At 39.7% G+C, this 17057-nt stretch overlaps 1 protein-coding gene across 1 annotated transcript in view; it reads left to right on the top strand.

The window, feature by feature from the left end:
* Positions 1-16833, top strand: part of LOC148022007 (DNA-directed RNA polymerases II, IV and V subunit 9A) — a 62565-nt gene extending 45732 nt beyond the window's left edge. Inside the window, exon 4 of the mRNA XM_087696685.1 lies at positions 16163-16833. Coding sequence (XP_087552811.1) covers positions 16163-16243 — 81 coding nt within the window. The 3' untranslated portion in view covers positions 16244-16833. The remainder of the gene's footprint in view (positions 1-16162) is intronic.
* The last annotated feature ends 224 nt before the right edge of the window (positions 16834-17057 follow it).

Raw genomic sequence — 17057 nt, 5'->3', positions numbered from 1 at the left:
TGGCAGGGTTCATGAGTGAACATAAGATGGTGCATTGGCAGGCTGCTCAGAGGATACTTCGGTATCTGAGGGGGACGTCTGATTTAGGGATTCATTACTCCGCAGGGACAGATAGGTCAGATCTTGTACTTGCAGGTTGGAGCGACTCGGATTGGGCCGGTGACGTGGACCACAGGCGGTCTACTACAGGTTACTGTTTTACTTTGGGTGCAGGTGTTATTTCATGGAGTAGCAAGAAGCGGCCCACGGTAGCCCTTTCGTCTACTGAGGCGGAGTATCGGGCCGTGTCTTCCACCACATGCGAGGTTGTGTGGCTTCGGAGATTATTGGAGGAGCTTTGGTGCCCCCCAACTCGTCCTACATTGCTGCGATGTGACAATGAGAGTTGCATTGCCTTGGCAAGGAACCCTGTTTTTCATGCCCGGACGAAGCACATTGAGATCCAGTACCACTTCATCCGAGAAAAGCTTCTGGACGAGACCATCACTGTGGAGTATTGCAAGACGGAGGACAATCTTGCGGATTTGTTTACGAAGGCGCTTCCTCAGGCTCTACTTCGGCGACATTCCAGATCCCTCAGGCTTCTGCCCTGTCCAGGCTCTGAGAGGGGGTGTTAGAGATCATAGCCTGTTTGGCAGCAGCAGGGCAGCTGCACAGTCGGACTGTGGCAGTCCGACTGCCCGCAGCGCAGTCAGCTGCATTTAATGCAGCCAACCTATTTCTGGCGCCCTATTTTTCCTGGCAGATCTCGGCTATTTATACCCGATACTTTCAGCAGTCTGGACACACTTCTCTGACGCAGATTACAGACCGGTGACGCACAGTTTCTGTCTCTGTTCACAGATTTCAGACAGCAGACAGTGCAGACTGCAGCAGACTTCGAGGTGGACAGCAGGTTGCATCGTCGAGGTGGAGACACGCAGTCCAGCGCACTGCGCCCGTGTATATCGTTGTATTCAGCATTCTTTATACAGCAGATCTTCATCGTCCACTGTCTCTTTCTCTCCCTTCTCTCTCTGCGTTCTCTCTCTCTCAGTCCTACGCTTCTGCACCGCTGCACTCTGACATCTTGTCATCCTCTTTTGGGCTAAATCTATAAGGTTGCTAAGAGATGGAATGGCTACCGAGCAACATTTCAATGCTATAGTCCAAGGTTTTACAAGACAATGGAAGTCCATCAAGTAGCTCGGACGGAAAGATATAAACATACTCATATAATATTGGATCCAAATATTCACTTACATTTGAATTGATATTAACATTATTATTAAAAAATATCGAATTACATTGAGAATCAAATTATTTAACTTTTTCAACAAAACAAATATAACACTTAGATTAAAAAAACATTGAGTAAACTCTCTTGTTCAAATCATATGTACATTATTTGTTAGGAATAAAGGCTCATCGTGCCTTTTACAATGTTTGAGTGTGAACACACTCTTATACTCTTATACTTTATGTATTATCTAAACCTAAGGTGGTACACCTGTCATTGTATCAAATATTGATTGTGTTGTGCACTCACTCTTCAACTTACTCTTTTTTCTGCACTGAGTTTGTATTGTACTCTATCTTGATCCTAGCAGGTGCTTACAAATTGATATCAGGGAGTAGACAAGCTAGTTAGCTGTCACAGGCGAGCACTTGATGGGTTGTGCAAGTAGACAGGCGAGCACGCAACGGTGCAGTCGACATGCTGGTTAGGCGGAAGCAAGAGTTACAGGTTGATATGTTGGTCATGCGGCGTGAGCTGTGACAAGCCGACATGTTGGTCAGTTGGAAGGCAAGAGTCGTAGGCGACAGGTCGACATGCAGTGCGTAGGTCAAACGGAAGGCGGCAATCACGGGCTGGCCGTTAGGCTGGCAATACAAACGCAAGTCTAGTGGGAGATCGGTCTTTGTCAATGCCAGGATAGACCTATTTTTTCTTTCCTTCTTTTCTTTAATTTCTGTAATTTTTTCTTTCTTCCCTTTGTTGGGCATTCGTATGCACAAGTACAATGTGTAAATTTGATCCAAAAATTTGGGGATTTTCTCTAATTTGGAGATTTCAACACAAAATAAGACAATCAGACTCAGAAATTGTACATTTGGTGCACATTTGCTCGAGAACTTTGGGGCCTTTTCACATTTTAGTGAAAATTTTTCAATTTCACTAAAATTTGTGTACACCAATGTCGTGTCACTACGCAGACAATGTGAAAAACAAGTTTAGCTTATTTTTAATATTTTGGATATTATTTCTTGTAAATATTCTAAAAAGGTATAGAAAACTTTTAGAATAGGGTGATATGTAAAAAACCAAGTGGCTTGTCAGCCAATTTGAGAGACCTCATTAAAAAAAAAGAGCTTCCTAAATCGCGGGCCGCATGATTATAATTTGCAGGCAACAAACGACACTTTGAACGAGGAGTAATGTGGAAGAATTCAAATTAGGTATCCTAGGTTTTTATCCCCTTTTCGAAGCCAACGAACCCATCGAATTTGTTGTTTGAGCAATAGAGAAGAAGCTAGTGTTTGGTGTATGTTTTTTATCTATTTGGGAGCTCCATGAGATCTAATGCTTGGTGATTGCTTTCGAGTAGCCTCAGACAAGGATTTTGTTCATCTTCACAGGTTCTATCAATACATAGAGCTTTGATTCATTGAGCTTTGTCTTTATCTTGTGTACCTCTTGTCTATTCTTTTTGTTCTCTTCTATCTCCTATTCTTTACTTTCTTCTCTCTCTGATTCCCGGTGGATACAACCTTTCGACTAAGATCCCTCGGACATTGGTGAACTCGATGTGAAAGGTTGTCGAAAGGAAAGACTAGATGGGAGAACCTTTAAGCACAATTTCTAGTGATGTTTTGCAATAGTTAGTGCAGGATATGAATATGCTTATGTAGATAATACAACAGGTGATGCAAGCTTCTACTGAAACATAAACTGTTGTGATAAATGCTCTGTTGTTAATAGAGCGTGACATGAAGTTGTTTAATGGCAGGAATGTATTTGCATATTTGCATATCTATGCTCAAAAGATGGAGTTCTTTGGGGTGGCTCAATTTGCATGGAGGCGTTATTTTATACGAGTCACTATACATGAATTGAAAGCCCGAGTTACTAAATTGTATATGCAGGATGTTGACTGGGTAGCTTTCAAGAAGACACTCAGGGAAGAATTTTACATTGAAGACACCAATTTGATTACTTGCAAGACTTTTTGGAAGTGGGTTCTACAACCCAATAAGGGTCTTGTGGCTACAAAGCTATGAAGAGAATTTGAAAGTTAGTTTAGTAGTTAGATCTTGCAGAACATCAAGCTCTTGTAAGTTAAAAAATTGAATTGTTTCTACAAGCGGTAGATCTTGAGCTTCAAGAAAAGCTTGATGATTTGTTAGAGGATGAAACTACAGAGACATGGCTTAAAACAGAGTAGATGTATATTAAGGAAGTTGTTACTGCACTAGTGAAAAAGCATAGAAGAAGAGAAAGATTGCATGTATTTAGATTGCCCACTATTACGTGTAAAACAATTGATGTATCTAGTAAGCCACCCACTTCTGTGGCTAACCCTATGGTTGCACCTGCTGTTCCCACTGTTAGGGAAGATGTATTAGATGAATTAGTCAAAGGCATGCAAGATCTTTAGTTGAAGGTCGCAAAATTGAATGAGAAAGAACAAGAGGAAAGGGAACAAGGAGCAGCCCCTAAACCAGGAAAAAGATGTATGTGTTGTGATAATTTGTAGCATGAAAGGAAGGATTGTACTGCTTATCAAGAGGCCTTGGCATGATAGCTCATCTTTTGGAAAGATGACAAGATTCATGCACAAGAAACGGAATTGCCTCTTGCTTTGAATTTTGGAAAGGGAGGTATGCAAAAGTTGTTGGAAGACTTGGCTGTTCAAAATGCTTATGGGCTGTACATGCTTTTACTTTGATTTGCAGTTTGATAGAATGCCTCACAAAGTGATGGTTGGTCCGAAGGTTGTAATATGGACACATACTTTGCATGCAATTGAAAAAAGGAAAGTTATTGATAGTGAAATGTCTCATGCATGGTAAGAAATTGGTGACATAATTGGCTGGGAATCATTGGTAGATGTATATTCAGTGGATGCATATTTAGCAAAAGGGCAAAACACAAATATTCTTGTGGTAGACAAACAAAAAAGAGATGAAGATAATGCAGGGACATCTAAGAGAGTGACAAGAAGAAGTGTAAATCAGCCTAAAGCTGCAAATCAACCATCTCTCGAGCATGTTATGGAAGAGGTTGTGGAAGAGCAAAAACAAGATAGCAAGCAAGAGGGCTAACAGTTGGGATATAAGTTGTAGGTTGATACTGAGACAACCACAAATACCTTGGAAGATCGTGTAGTGAAAGATTCAGCCATTGCATATGTAGTTTTTCTTAATGCATCTAAAGAGGTTTATGAAGCTCATGTTTTACTTGATGCAGAGACTCAGAGGAAGATTGGTGAAGTTTTGGATATACATGAGTTGTAGGAAACAATTATCGTTTTTGAGACAGTTTATGATCATGAGGATATGCCTTTAGAGGATGTTAGATGTAATGCTCCACAGTTGGAAATTGTTTCAGATACTTTATCAGAGGCTTTGATAGGCAATTTAAATATGCTTCAAGAGATACGGATTGCTTCACTATTTTTGGTAATCGTCGGCATGTGTTAGATGTAAGTGAGGCTCAGTTTATGTTTGATGTGGTATACAATTGTCAGTATAAGTAGATTTCTATGCGCTTGACTTGGAAAGAGTAGGCATGTTGCTATGTATTTGTTGATGGGTGCATTGATAGCACGTATATGGAGATTCAATAGCCTGCCTCTAGTGTATGATACGCACCTAAGGCCTTATGACCCTAGAGGGGATACTAGGTATGGCTCAAGAGTTGTAAAAATTCTGAGTATTTTGATCGACTATCCAGGGGGATGTTTTCTTATATGCATGATAAGCGACAAGTTGACGCTATGGATATTTGACCTGGTTTGTGCATCGGTGGCACATATCGGAGGACGTGCAGGTTCAAATGGGGTGGATGTCGTACCACTACGCGGACATAGTGTGAAGAAACCTAGAGTGCATCATCATTTGTCTTTCTTATGAATCTAGAGAGTCAATGTCAACCTAGCTATTAGTGCTAGTGTCCATAGTATGGTTAGTTTCAAAATAGAGTATATTTGGACAAGTTTAGTCTATTTTTGATATGTTGAATATTATTTCTTGTAAATATCCTAAAAAGGTATAGAAAACTTCTAGAATAGGGTGACATGTAAAAAAGCAAGTAGCTTTTCAGTCAATTTGGGAGATCTCATGCAAAAAGAAGGGCTTCCGAAATCCCGCATGGTGCGATGGCAGTTTACAAGCAACAAATAACAGTCTAAACGAGCAGTGATCTGGGAGAATTCTGGGTAGGTGTCTTGGGGTTTTAGCTCCCTTTCGGAGCCAACGGAACCATCAAATTTGTTGTCTAAGTAGCAAAGAAGAAGCTAGTGTTTGGTGTACATTTTTAACCTACCAGGGAGCTCGAGGAGATCTAATGCTTGGAGATTGCTTCCAAGTAGCCCCAAACAAGGATTTTGTTTATCTTCACAAGTTCCATCAATACATAGTGCTTTGATTCATTGAGCTTTGTCTTTATCTTGTGTACCTCTTGTATATCCTTTTTGTTCTCTTCTATATCCTATTCTCTACTTCCTTCTCTCTTTGATCCTCAGTGGATACGACCTTCTGACTAAAACCCCTTCGACACTGGACCCAAGAAAATTAGGGATTTTGTAAAATTCCTTCAATTTGTGCAACAACTGTCTGGTATGTGCACTTGGGTACATGTATTGATGCAATTTGGATGGATTTCCTTCTGAAAATTTGGGGCTTTTGACCAAAATTGTCAAATTTGTGTCCGTGAATGCTTTTGGAGCAGAAAATTGCAATCAAATTTTGGGGATTTCACATGTAATTGATGCCTTGGTCTCTAAATGTGTTAGTGATTGCTTGAGGGGTGCGGCAACATATAGTCTCTAATTTTGAAAATCTATTTGCAGATCTGAAATTTTTGCAATCTCTGGATTTTCATTACTTGTTGTTGGTACTTGCAGCGTACTGTGGTTACTTATGTGACATTTGGGCTTGCATTTGGTGACCTTTGAGTTAATTTAGTACTGCAAATTATGGTTGGAAACAGTGATAGCAACAATCTTTTGAACATCAAGAAGCTTGAGGGTGCACCTAATTTTGCAATATAGCAAAAACAATGCTACAATGTCTCGGTATAGAAGAAACGGGTGAAGCCCATCAAAACAAAGGGAATAAAACCAACAGATATGGAACAAGACAAGTGGGATGACTTGGATGAGCTTGCACGCTCTACCATTGACCTCTCAAAGTGAGACAACTTGCTGTTTAACATTGAGAAGTTGAATTCAGCATATGCAATGTGTCAAAGGCTTGAAGAGTTGGATGCTTAGAAAAGTGTAGCCAGCAAGGTTTGTTGGCTGAAAAAGTTAATGGACTTTCACATGAAAGAAGATATAGCCATGTTTGTACATTTGAACAAGTTCAACTCAATTTTCAGTCAGTTGATTGCTTTGGATTTCCATATTGATGATGGGTTCAAGGCTACTTTCTTGCTATGCACTTAGCTTGAAATTTGGGATACTTTCAAGACAATTTTGAGTAACTCGAATGCTCAGTTATTATATTCTGATGTGGAGAGTTCTTTATTGATGGAATAACTCAATAGGCAAAATAATTCAGCAAACAAGTCTTCTATTGCACACTAGAGATAGATTTTAGTAAAAGGGCAATTTTGAAAATAGAGCATGCAGCAAGTCTCGTGGCAAAAATATGGAGTGCCATTATTGTGGCAAAAAAAAAGGGACTACAAACGGGATTGTTTTCAATTGAAGAAAGAGAAAGGTAAAAACAAATACATTGAAGATAACAAGACTGAGAAAAAGACAGCCAGCCTACAAAGAAGAGTAGTGTGAAAATAGAAGAGGTCAATATAGTCACCCATGAGGATGATAACGACAATAATGTACTTCTTGCTTCTTCTTTGAGTGCACATGCATTAATTGCAAATTTTGATGATGAACATGCACACTAGGAAAACACATGGGTTGAATTTCCTCAAGATTTTCGGCTAGGGGCATTATTTAAAGAGATAATGGCTCATAGCCTTGTAAGGCTAGCTAATTTTACCCAATTTGGGGGATTGTGGAATGAAGATCTCGATGCTCACAAGCAAAGGTTCGAGGTGACTTGCGTAGTGAATGAGATTGATCAAAAGTTACATATTTTTCCATCAATGCTAAAAGATGAAGCAATCGGATGGTACGATAACCTCAATGCTGAAAGTAAAGGGACCTATGTTGCCTTATCAAGAGCATTTGTAGAAAAGTTTTTGCGGTACGGTTTTCATGATCGGTTAGCTCTTCAATTGGATAATTTATCCCAAGGGACAGCTGAAACTATTGAGCATTACATCGTGTATGGAAACGGTTATCTGAAAGATGAATCCAGCTTGATGAGCCTATGCAAAAGCATAAATTTATTGGCGGGCTTAATTTTGAAGTTCATCAACATGTTAGCCTACAAAGGCCAACTACACTGGTGGATGCTAAAACACATGCTAGATAGTGGGAATAAGTGCAACTCAGCCAACAATGGCAGAAGGATCTATTCAAAGAACCTTGAACGGAATACCCCACTAGTACTCCAAGCGAGGCATCTAAGAACGTGTCTTATGTGATTTTTCCCTTAGATCCATCTACAAATGCAAGTTCCAATGTGTCAAGTGTTTCTTTAAATCCATACACTTCAATCCCAGTCTATATGATGCAGACAAGCATGCCTTCTATGCCTCAGACTCAATCCACTTTAGATGAGGGTAAAGTAGCATAAATTATTGCAAAGTCTCTAGGAGAATCAAAAGAGGAAATAATGGATGTGGTTTAAGCACCATTGAAAGAAATTTATTCAATAACAACATAAGCTGCTAATGGGCAACAACCTATGAGCACCCACCTAGATCAAATATTTGGTGCGGTTAGTGTCACGTTATGGCCATGTGGCTACTGACGCCTTCACGATTAATGCTCGATCATCCTCCATTTTGTACATTTTGTCTTAAAACGGGGCATTTAGACACAAATTGTTGGCACAAGATTGGCCAACTATGTATGTCAAATTGTAGGCATTGGCAGTGTGAAACTGGAATTTCAGCATGGCTCCGTGTTTGTTTTGCATGATGTGAGATATGTATCTCAGCTCAAGAAGAGCTTGATAAACATAGGGCAGCTAAATGATGAAGGCTATCACACCATCTTTGGGGAATAGCAAATGGAAAATTTGTAAGGGTTGTCGCATTGTTGCCAAGGGATCCAAAAGTGATACTTTGTATCCTTTGCATGTATCTAGTATGCGTGACCATGTAGTCGCCATAACCAAGCAGTTAAGTGTTTCTTTGTGGCATAGCCGGTTGGAACACATGAGTCAAACTGGAATGAAAGTGCTTTTTTACTTGGGTTATTTTTCATCTTTGAGATATGCTAATTTTGAACAGTGTGATCATTCTATTTATGGTAAATATGCTCAAATGTCATATAAGAAATCTCTATCTCTAAGTCTTCACTCTTAGAGTTAGTACATTCAGATGTATGTCAAATACCAGGGTTACCTCTAAGGGCAAAGAAGTATTTCATTACCTTTGTTAATGATGCCACACGCAAAGTATGGGTTTATTCAATATGTTGCAAAGACAAGGCCTTGGATAAATTTAAAACATTCCTGATACTTACTGAAAATCAAACCAACAAGACATTACAGTGTCTTCACTCTGGCAATGGTAGGGAATATGTGTCCAAAGCCTTTCAGGACTTTTGTGACAACAAATGCATTAAAAGGGAACTCACCACTCCTCATAATCCATCCCAAAATGGTGTTGTGAAGCGTATGAACATAACCATTCAAGACAAGGTCCGTACAATATTGTCACATGCTGCTTTACCTCATGGATTTTGGGCAAAGGCTGTTATGACAGCCATACACTTGATTAATTGATAACCAAACAAGTCTTTGGGGAAAGGGGAGGGGAAGGAGGTCCTCAAGAAGCATGGTCGAGCACGCCACCTTTGTATGCTCACTTGAGAGTGTTTGGTTGCGAGGCATTTGTGTATATTTGCAAGAAAGAACACAACAAACTTGAGCCAAAGTCCTGTAAATGTATTTTCCTAGGATATGGTGATGAAGATGAGATGGGATATCGATTATGGGATCCCGAGAAAAGACAAGTAGTGCGTAGCAATGATGTTATCTTTCGGGAAGATCACATGCACAAACAGCTTGAAAAGACAGAGGAGGTCAGAAGGGTTGTATTCCGAGAGGATGTATCGATAGGACAGTAAAGAATGCCTGTTAGATAAGAATAAATACTTGTTGTAAATGTTCCTAAAAATGCAAGGAATAATGCTAAAAATGATAAGCAAGATCTTAAGCAAAAATATGGAATTGATTTTGATGAATTTTTTTCTCTTATAGACAAAATGACTACTTTGCGAACCATCTTGGGCTTGGTTGCATCCGAAGATATGGAGCTCATATAGATGGATGTAAAAACTGCTTTCTTACATGGGATGTGCATGAGGAGATCTATATGTAGCAGCCTGATGGTGTTGTTGTAAAGGGGAAAGAGCACATGGTATGTAAACTCTACAAGAGTTTGTACGGGTTGAAGCAGACACCACGAGAATGGTATCACAAATTTGATACATTTATACAATCTCAAGGATTTCATCGCTCTCAAATTGATCACTGCTTATACACCAAGAAGGCAACAGATGACAGTCTTATTCTTTTGGTTTTATGTGTGGGTGATATGTTGATTGCAAGTAGGGATGTTCATGTCTTGGACTCCTTGAAGTAGAGTTTACACAATAGCTTTGATATAAAGGATCTGGGTGAGACCAATCACATTCTTCGTATGCGTATACTCAAAGACAAATCAAAGAGTCTTGTTTATTTGTCACAGTAGGAGTGTGTCACTAAGGTTTTGTAGTGTTTCAATATGGAGGGCGAAAAGCCATTGATGTACTATTGCCTCCATATGTGAAACTTAGTGCAGATGATAGCTCTACATTTGATGATGGAAAGGTTGAAATGATCAAACACCTTATGCTTGAGTTGTTGGTAGCTTAACATATGCTATGGTTGCCACATGTCCTAACATTGCATTTGCAGTGGGAGTGGTTAGCAGATATATGGCATATATTGGCAAAAAGCATTGGGAAGCAGTGAAGGGTATGATGAGATACCTTAAGGGCACAAAGGATTTGTGTATCTACTTTGGTAAGCAAAAGTCATCTGTTGTTAGCTTCATGGATGTAGACCATGTTGGTCATCGTGATTGCAGGAAGTCTACTTTAGGATATGTATTTACGTTTATAGGTGGAGCAGTCTCTTGGATATGCAAACTACAAAAGTGTGTTGCATTGTCTACTACAGAGGCAGAGTGTCATGAGGACATGTATTTTTGAAACCTCACTTAACATGTGGATTTATTTTTAATCACATGGTTAAGTAAATATTGCACATGTTAGGTGTAACTAGGATTAGAGTAAATTTACGAGCCCGTGACCTGAGAAAATCACAAGATGTCAAAGGCAAAAGTTGCTATAAGGTATGCCGCATAGGTACTTGGTGGTATCTGGTGCCAGTTGTTGGCCTAGGTCATTCATTTGGCCATAAGTGTTCGTTAGTGACACTAGAGAAGTGGCGTTTAATGCTATCTAATGCCAATCTGATGGTCAAAGATGGTACAGAGACACTCAGGAATGGAAGTTGCCTAGCCGATTTAATTATTGGCTAGTCAGATTATTTTTTAGGGCACCGAAATAATTATTAGACTAATTTTCAGTATTTAAAGACTAAAAGTTAATTTTTAATTATGGATAATGCTGAAAAAACCATTTGGCAAGGCTGTCACTTGTCAAAAATGCTCATACAAGACTGAAAAATGTCTTTAGAGGTTGGAGAGAGGCATTTTGGCCTGTGGCACTTGATTGCAACTTGGGACTATTGCATTGTTGCTGAAATTGTTCTTAGCAGTGAATTACAGCAAGCATGTCTTCACATGGTGATATGGAATCAAGTGGAGAGGATGTATCACTCCTCGGTCAATCTTGTGGTGAAGGGGGAAATGCAATGACTGATGTTGGGCGTGGTTCTCAGCATGGACAGCATGTTGAAAATGTGTGAAAATATTGGCACTTCAATGCATAAAAAGGCTGATGACCAGCAAGGGGCTGAAAATTTGATGATAGCTTCAAGGATCTAATGCGTACAACATCTAATCTTTTTGCTGAACTGGCAAAGGATCTCTTGTTCACTCGATTCTTGAATGCCCCAAAGAAAGACAACAAAGGCAAAGAGAAGACACCTTCTACAGCTTCGGGACAGCCACAAGAAGCGAAGGAAATGCCTAAGCCTTCTTTAGAAGAGCCCAAAATGCCTGATGAGCACAAACAGTTGGTATCCGTGGGATAGCAAGTGCAAATGCACGGCCAACTTGGTAGTACCAATCCATGTGAACATGGGCAACAAGGCAATTATGCACATGCAAGCATGGGACAACAAGGATATTTTGGTGGTGGTTCCATTTTTCATGCTATGGTTGGACAGGCACTGCATATGGGAATGTATGACACAAATCCTTATGGTATGTAGCAGCCACTGCATGGCTCACAATACCCAATGTATCTGGGTAATGCAAGTGGTATGCCTAACCCCATGTATGGCAGCATAGGCATGATGCTTGGGGCACAAAGCGGGCCATATGGATATGTATCGACACCCCTAGGGACTATTGGAGCACAAGGATTTGGTGGTGGTCATGTAGGTGCTTCAAATAGTACTAGTTTTTATGCAAATACAGTTAATGCACCCTTTTTACAGCAGCCCATTTATGATAACTTGACTCCCATAGGTCCGTTGAAGGACTATGGCAAAAACGTGAAGTTTGAGCCTTTCAGTGGTGCACAAGATAGGCTGAAAACACTTGTTTTTATTCAGCAGTTTGATGCAGCCTATTCTGGAGGCAACTTTAGAGAGGCATCTAAGATGTGCAAGGCAACCACATTTTTTAAGGGAAATGCATTGCAGTGGTGGTCTACATTTCTTATTCAAGGGAAGTCACCTACCACTTGGGTCTAGTTTAAGCAAATCGACAGCGAAGAGTTCTTTATTGCTCCATTGGAAGGATGTGATGTCTTTCTTGGTATGCCTTGGTGTTATCGTGTGCATGCAGTGATTGATACTCATGGTAAGATTGTGACCCTCTTCCACAGAGGCAAAGTTCATACTTTTGATATAAAATTGAAAGTGGAATCTGGCCTTGTTGTATTTGCTTTTGCTATTTCCAAAGTAATGAAAAATCATCTTTCAGCTTACTAAGAGAGCAGCTGATCGTCATAGGCGTGCTTTGCACTTTGCAGAGGGCGATTATGTATTGCTGCGATTTGAAAAGGCACGACTAAGAAAGATGAATGGCAAAGAGCGATTGTATCCAAAACCGTCTATGAGATACTATGGGTCATTTAAAGTGTTGTAGAAGATCAACAATGTGGTATATCGGGTGAAATTACCTCCACATTGGCGGATACACAATGCCTTTCATGTCAGTTTGTTGAAGCCTTTTCATGGTGATGTGCCAGAGGATATGTCTGCTGAAATTCAATCGGAGATTGAAGAGCTCGACGAAATACTGGTACCAGAGTAGATTTTGGCACACAAAGAGAGGAAGATCAAGGGTAAGGGTCCTAAACGGTACTTGGTGAAGTTTCAAGATACCAATGGATGCCAAATGGATGGAGGAGGATGACTTGTCAAACCATCCTCAGTTGTTGTAGCTTTACCTTGATGCTTTCTAGTTAGAGGCGACTTTAGTTCGGGCTCAATCACGTTTAGTAGAGGAGAAAACCAAAGTATTACCTGATGCTTGTGAGGGAGTTAGCACCTCCGCTCCTCCAATTATGGACAGCTCTCGTATGTAGTGGATCTCGCATGTGTTCAATATACATCCAAGATATTGCATTGATAGTATGTTTGCCCTTAGTGTACTAGTCACTGTGAGATATATACAGATGAGTATGAGTTTCACTCGGGCATTAGAACTATACTTTTGCATCAACTTATGATCAATTTGACATGAATTTTGCCTTAATTTTGAGATAAAAATTCTGATCAGTTTCAGCTTTGTTTTTTATCAGCTTGAGAACCATTTATGGTCACTTTTTGGATTAGTTTTTATATTGATTGCTAGTCAATTTTTGCAATGAGTTTGTGATCAATTTGGGGTTACATTTGTAGCAGTTTGTGATCGGTTCTCAGATTAGCAAGTGATGAGTTTATGATCAGATTATGCTCAGTTTTCAATGGTTTACATCTAGTTCCATGGACAACAACATATGTTATGATACCATTGATGTTTTAGCCATGGTTCATGCCCTGAAAATTTGATGTTTTAGCCATGGTTTTTTCAGGGCATTTTAGCCATTGCATTTGGGGCATTTTCCATCTCCATCAAAGCAGATGAAGGCCAATTAAGTACCCAAATCAAGGGGTAAAATAGATTCAAGACTTCTTCTTCAATAAAGGTAAAGAAATACCGAAAGGGGCGCCGATTTTGGGGCCAATCGGAGGTGCATTGTCCAAGATCAGTAGGTAAATTTATATTTTCAGATTTGCATTAATTATTTGCTACTGTAATTAAGTTGTAATCAAGGATTTACCACCCATTCATGGAAGAAAGGCTGGTTACATAGAGTATGTGGCCGCCATTGAGGCATGCAAAGAGGCTTTATGGATTTCACATTTGGTGAGAGAGCTTGGTATTACAGAGGTTCCTATACTCCATTGTGACAGTTAGAGTGCTATCGTGTTAGCATGGAATCTTGTCTTTCACACAAAGACAAAGCAGATACAGGCGAAGTATCATTTTATCAAGGATGTACTTGACAGGAAGAGCATTGAGCTTATCAAGGTACATATAGATAATAACCCTACAGACGTTCTGACAAAGGGTCTTCTAATAGAGTGGTTTGCTCATGTAGTCACATTGCCTTTAGGTGGGAGGTTGTTGGAAACAAAGGATCATCGTGCCTTTTATGGTGTTTAGGTGTGAACATACCCTAACACTCTTGTACTTTATATATTATTGAAACCTAAAGTAGTACAACCATCATAATACCAAATATTGGTTGTGTTGTACACTCACTCCTTCAGCTCACTCTTCTCTTTGCACTCAGTCTACACTGTATTTTGTCTTGATCCTAGCAAGTGCTTACCTCAATTTTAATGATCCCAGAGGGTGAATAGTCCTCAATCACATGAAAATGACCATCAAGTTCAAAAGAAAATACATTATTTTTATTATCAATATAGAAGGAGTATTTTTCAAAGAACCATGGCATACCAAGAATGGCATTGACATGGTGAAGGCTCATAAGTCTGAAATCCATGATCTGATTGTATCGTTGGATTGAAAAATCCAAGTCCAATACCACGTGATCCCAGCGATCCATCCTAGGGCTCTTCGTACATGGGACACAAACGGTTAGTGGATACCATGTGGAGTTGCAATTTGTGTATCAAGCAAGAAAAAGTAAAATTATGAGCAGAAGCATTATCTAATAAATTGGTAACCTCTTGCCTATTTATATGCCCAATAAAATTTAAAAGATCATGCAAGCCAAAAACTATTTTATTAATGAGACTATTGTCGATATTACTTAGAAACATTTTTTGTGATTGAGGGGTTTGCAAACAATGTTAGGGAGTGAGCATAAAAAATATTTGTGGCAAAATGGTCTAGAGTCAACGTTTTGACTTTCGCATAGAAAAGTGAAGGCCAAAAATTACCAACCCCAAGTAATTTCAGTAAAAGAACTGATTTAAGTCATGGAACAAGTGAGCAAGAACCTATAATTCTTGTTCATAGAACAATGCCAATAAATAGATAATAGAGTGATCATCACTACAATTGACCTTACGCTTGTAGTATTTTTTCTTTTGTAACTCTGAAGATGGTTGATGAGTTGTTATCGGGGTAAATAACTTCTTTGACTTAAAGATTAAGGTAGCTGAATGGGAACCCCCAATTAACTAGTTGCACCTACTTGCAGCCAAAGTGTTGTCAATTTTTTTTGCATACCTATAGACGTCCTTGAGCAAGTCAAGAGGATTGTGGAGCACCTCATTCTGCTAGTTCGGTGGCAATCCAAAAAGGTATCACATGTAAAGCAATGCTTGAGGATCGTCCAAGGCCTTCATTTTATGCAATATCTTTAAATTCGTGAGAGTATGCATCCGAGCTCTTCTTTCCCATATCAAGCTCAAATAATTTTCAAGAACTTTCAATCTGATCATCGGCCACGAAATGTTTCCGAAAAACAAATTGAGAATCAAACCAGAGCACTAGCTTAGGATGTGGCATGATTTGTATTTGCCCAATATGCTAGCCATTATCGAACCAATACAAAATCAAAATACATCGTTCATGTTAGGAAGTGGGGTGGGGTGTGGTGTGGTGTGAGGGAGTGGTCACATGTTAGGAAGTTTCCTACTGGACTTCCAAGCTCCTATATTAGTATTGAAATGTTGTTTATATGAAGGGATTTAAACAGTGCACTTGGATGTGTGATTGTGTCTTTGCCTGCAAAGCATCAGCCTCTTGGATGTGCAATTGTGTCTTTGCTTGCAAAGCATCAGCCTGTATAGCTCGTTTGCTGGGGTGGGGTGTGGTGGGGTAGGGTGTGAGAGGGAGTGGTTACATGTTAGGAAGTTTCCTACTGGACTTCCAAGACTCCTACATTAGTATTGAAATGTTGTTTTTATGAAGGGATTTAAACAGTGCACTTGGATGTGCAATTGTGTCTTTGCCTGCAAAGCATCAACCTGTACAGTTCGTTTGCTGCAAATGAAAACGGTTTTGATGATGCATGGCAATTTAAACCATAATTGATGTTCTGGATGTTACACGAGAAGATGCTGGCATTGCAGACTGTTGATAATGTTTTCCATACATGACCTGTTGCTTTTTCTCTTTGAAATTCATATGTTTAAAGCTTTAATGTGGGCTTATTGTTGTTATATACAGGCTACAGCCAGGGGAGAGGAAGGTATGACTCTCTTTTTTGTCTGCTGCAATCCAAACTGCGGGAACAGGTGGAGGGATTAGCAATGTGAGTTGTTACAGCTCTTTATATAGGAAAGATAATTTCCAAGATGGTTACACAAACTCAGGAAAAGCCATAGAGCAGCAGGGCACTATGCAGCAGTGTTTGTGGTTTGTTGCTAGCTGCATGAAACTTACAAACATGGAGTGCAGCAGCTGCAAATATGCAGCAAATTCTGGCCTCAATCCTTTTGCAAAGTTCATTTTCCATTACCATGATGAACATGGAGTGCACAGCTAGTTGGGGGAAAACATTGGTGGACTTGTGCTGTATTTTGGGATCTAAACAGGCACAGTAGATCGGTCAAAGCAAGACAGTTATTTCTTGTCTCTACTGTAACTCAACAGACAGCTTTTCTATAATGTAGCGAGAACAGAGGTTTGTATATCGGCTTCTTAATCTTCTCAGGCAGTTGTTTTGGGTGCTTTGCATTCTGATGTGAGTGCCGAAGCCTAGGTGTAAGTTTGCTCCTTGGCATCATGACCACTCTTTCTAAAGAGAAGTGTACTTGATTAGTCTGTTATGCACTTTGAAACTCACTTTCATTATGAGAGATGGAAAATTTGAGATATAAATGTGAGGACTTTTTGTAGTGTCAAAAGTCTGAAGGCGTTGCATCAAGGCTTTACCAGTTAATCTTTTCTTGCATCAAAGCTTGAGAACTAACAGTGCAGTCAATTATGGTGGACGAAATACATCAGAGAATATTGAGTAGCTTTGCATGGCCGAAAACACAGCGAGTGGAGGAGTGCCATAAGAGTAATCTGTGGTGGAGGATCTATATCTTTGATAAATAACCGTAGGGGATGAGCCTTC

The sequence above is a fragment of the Lygodium microphyllum genome, chromosome 17, assembly GCF_053477565.2.
Source record: "Lygodium microphyllum isolate KBCC chromosome 17, Lygodium_microphyllum_v1.1.10, whole genome shotgun sequence".
Lineage (NCBI taxonomy): Eukaryota > Viridiplantae > Streptophyta > Polypodiopsida > Schizaeales > Lygodiaceae > Lygodium > Lygodium microphyllum.
Note: the sequence above shows the minus strand (reverse complement) of the source record. Positions and strands in the feature narration are given on the sequence as shown.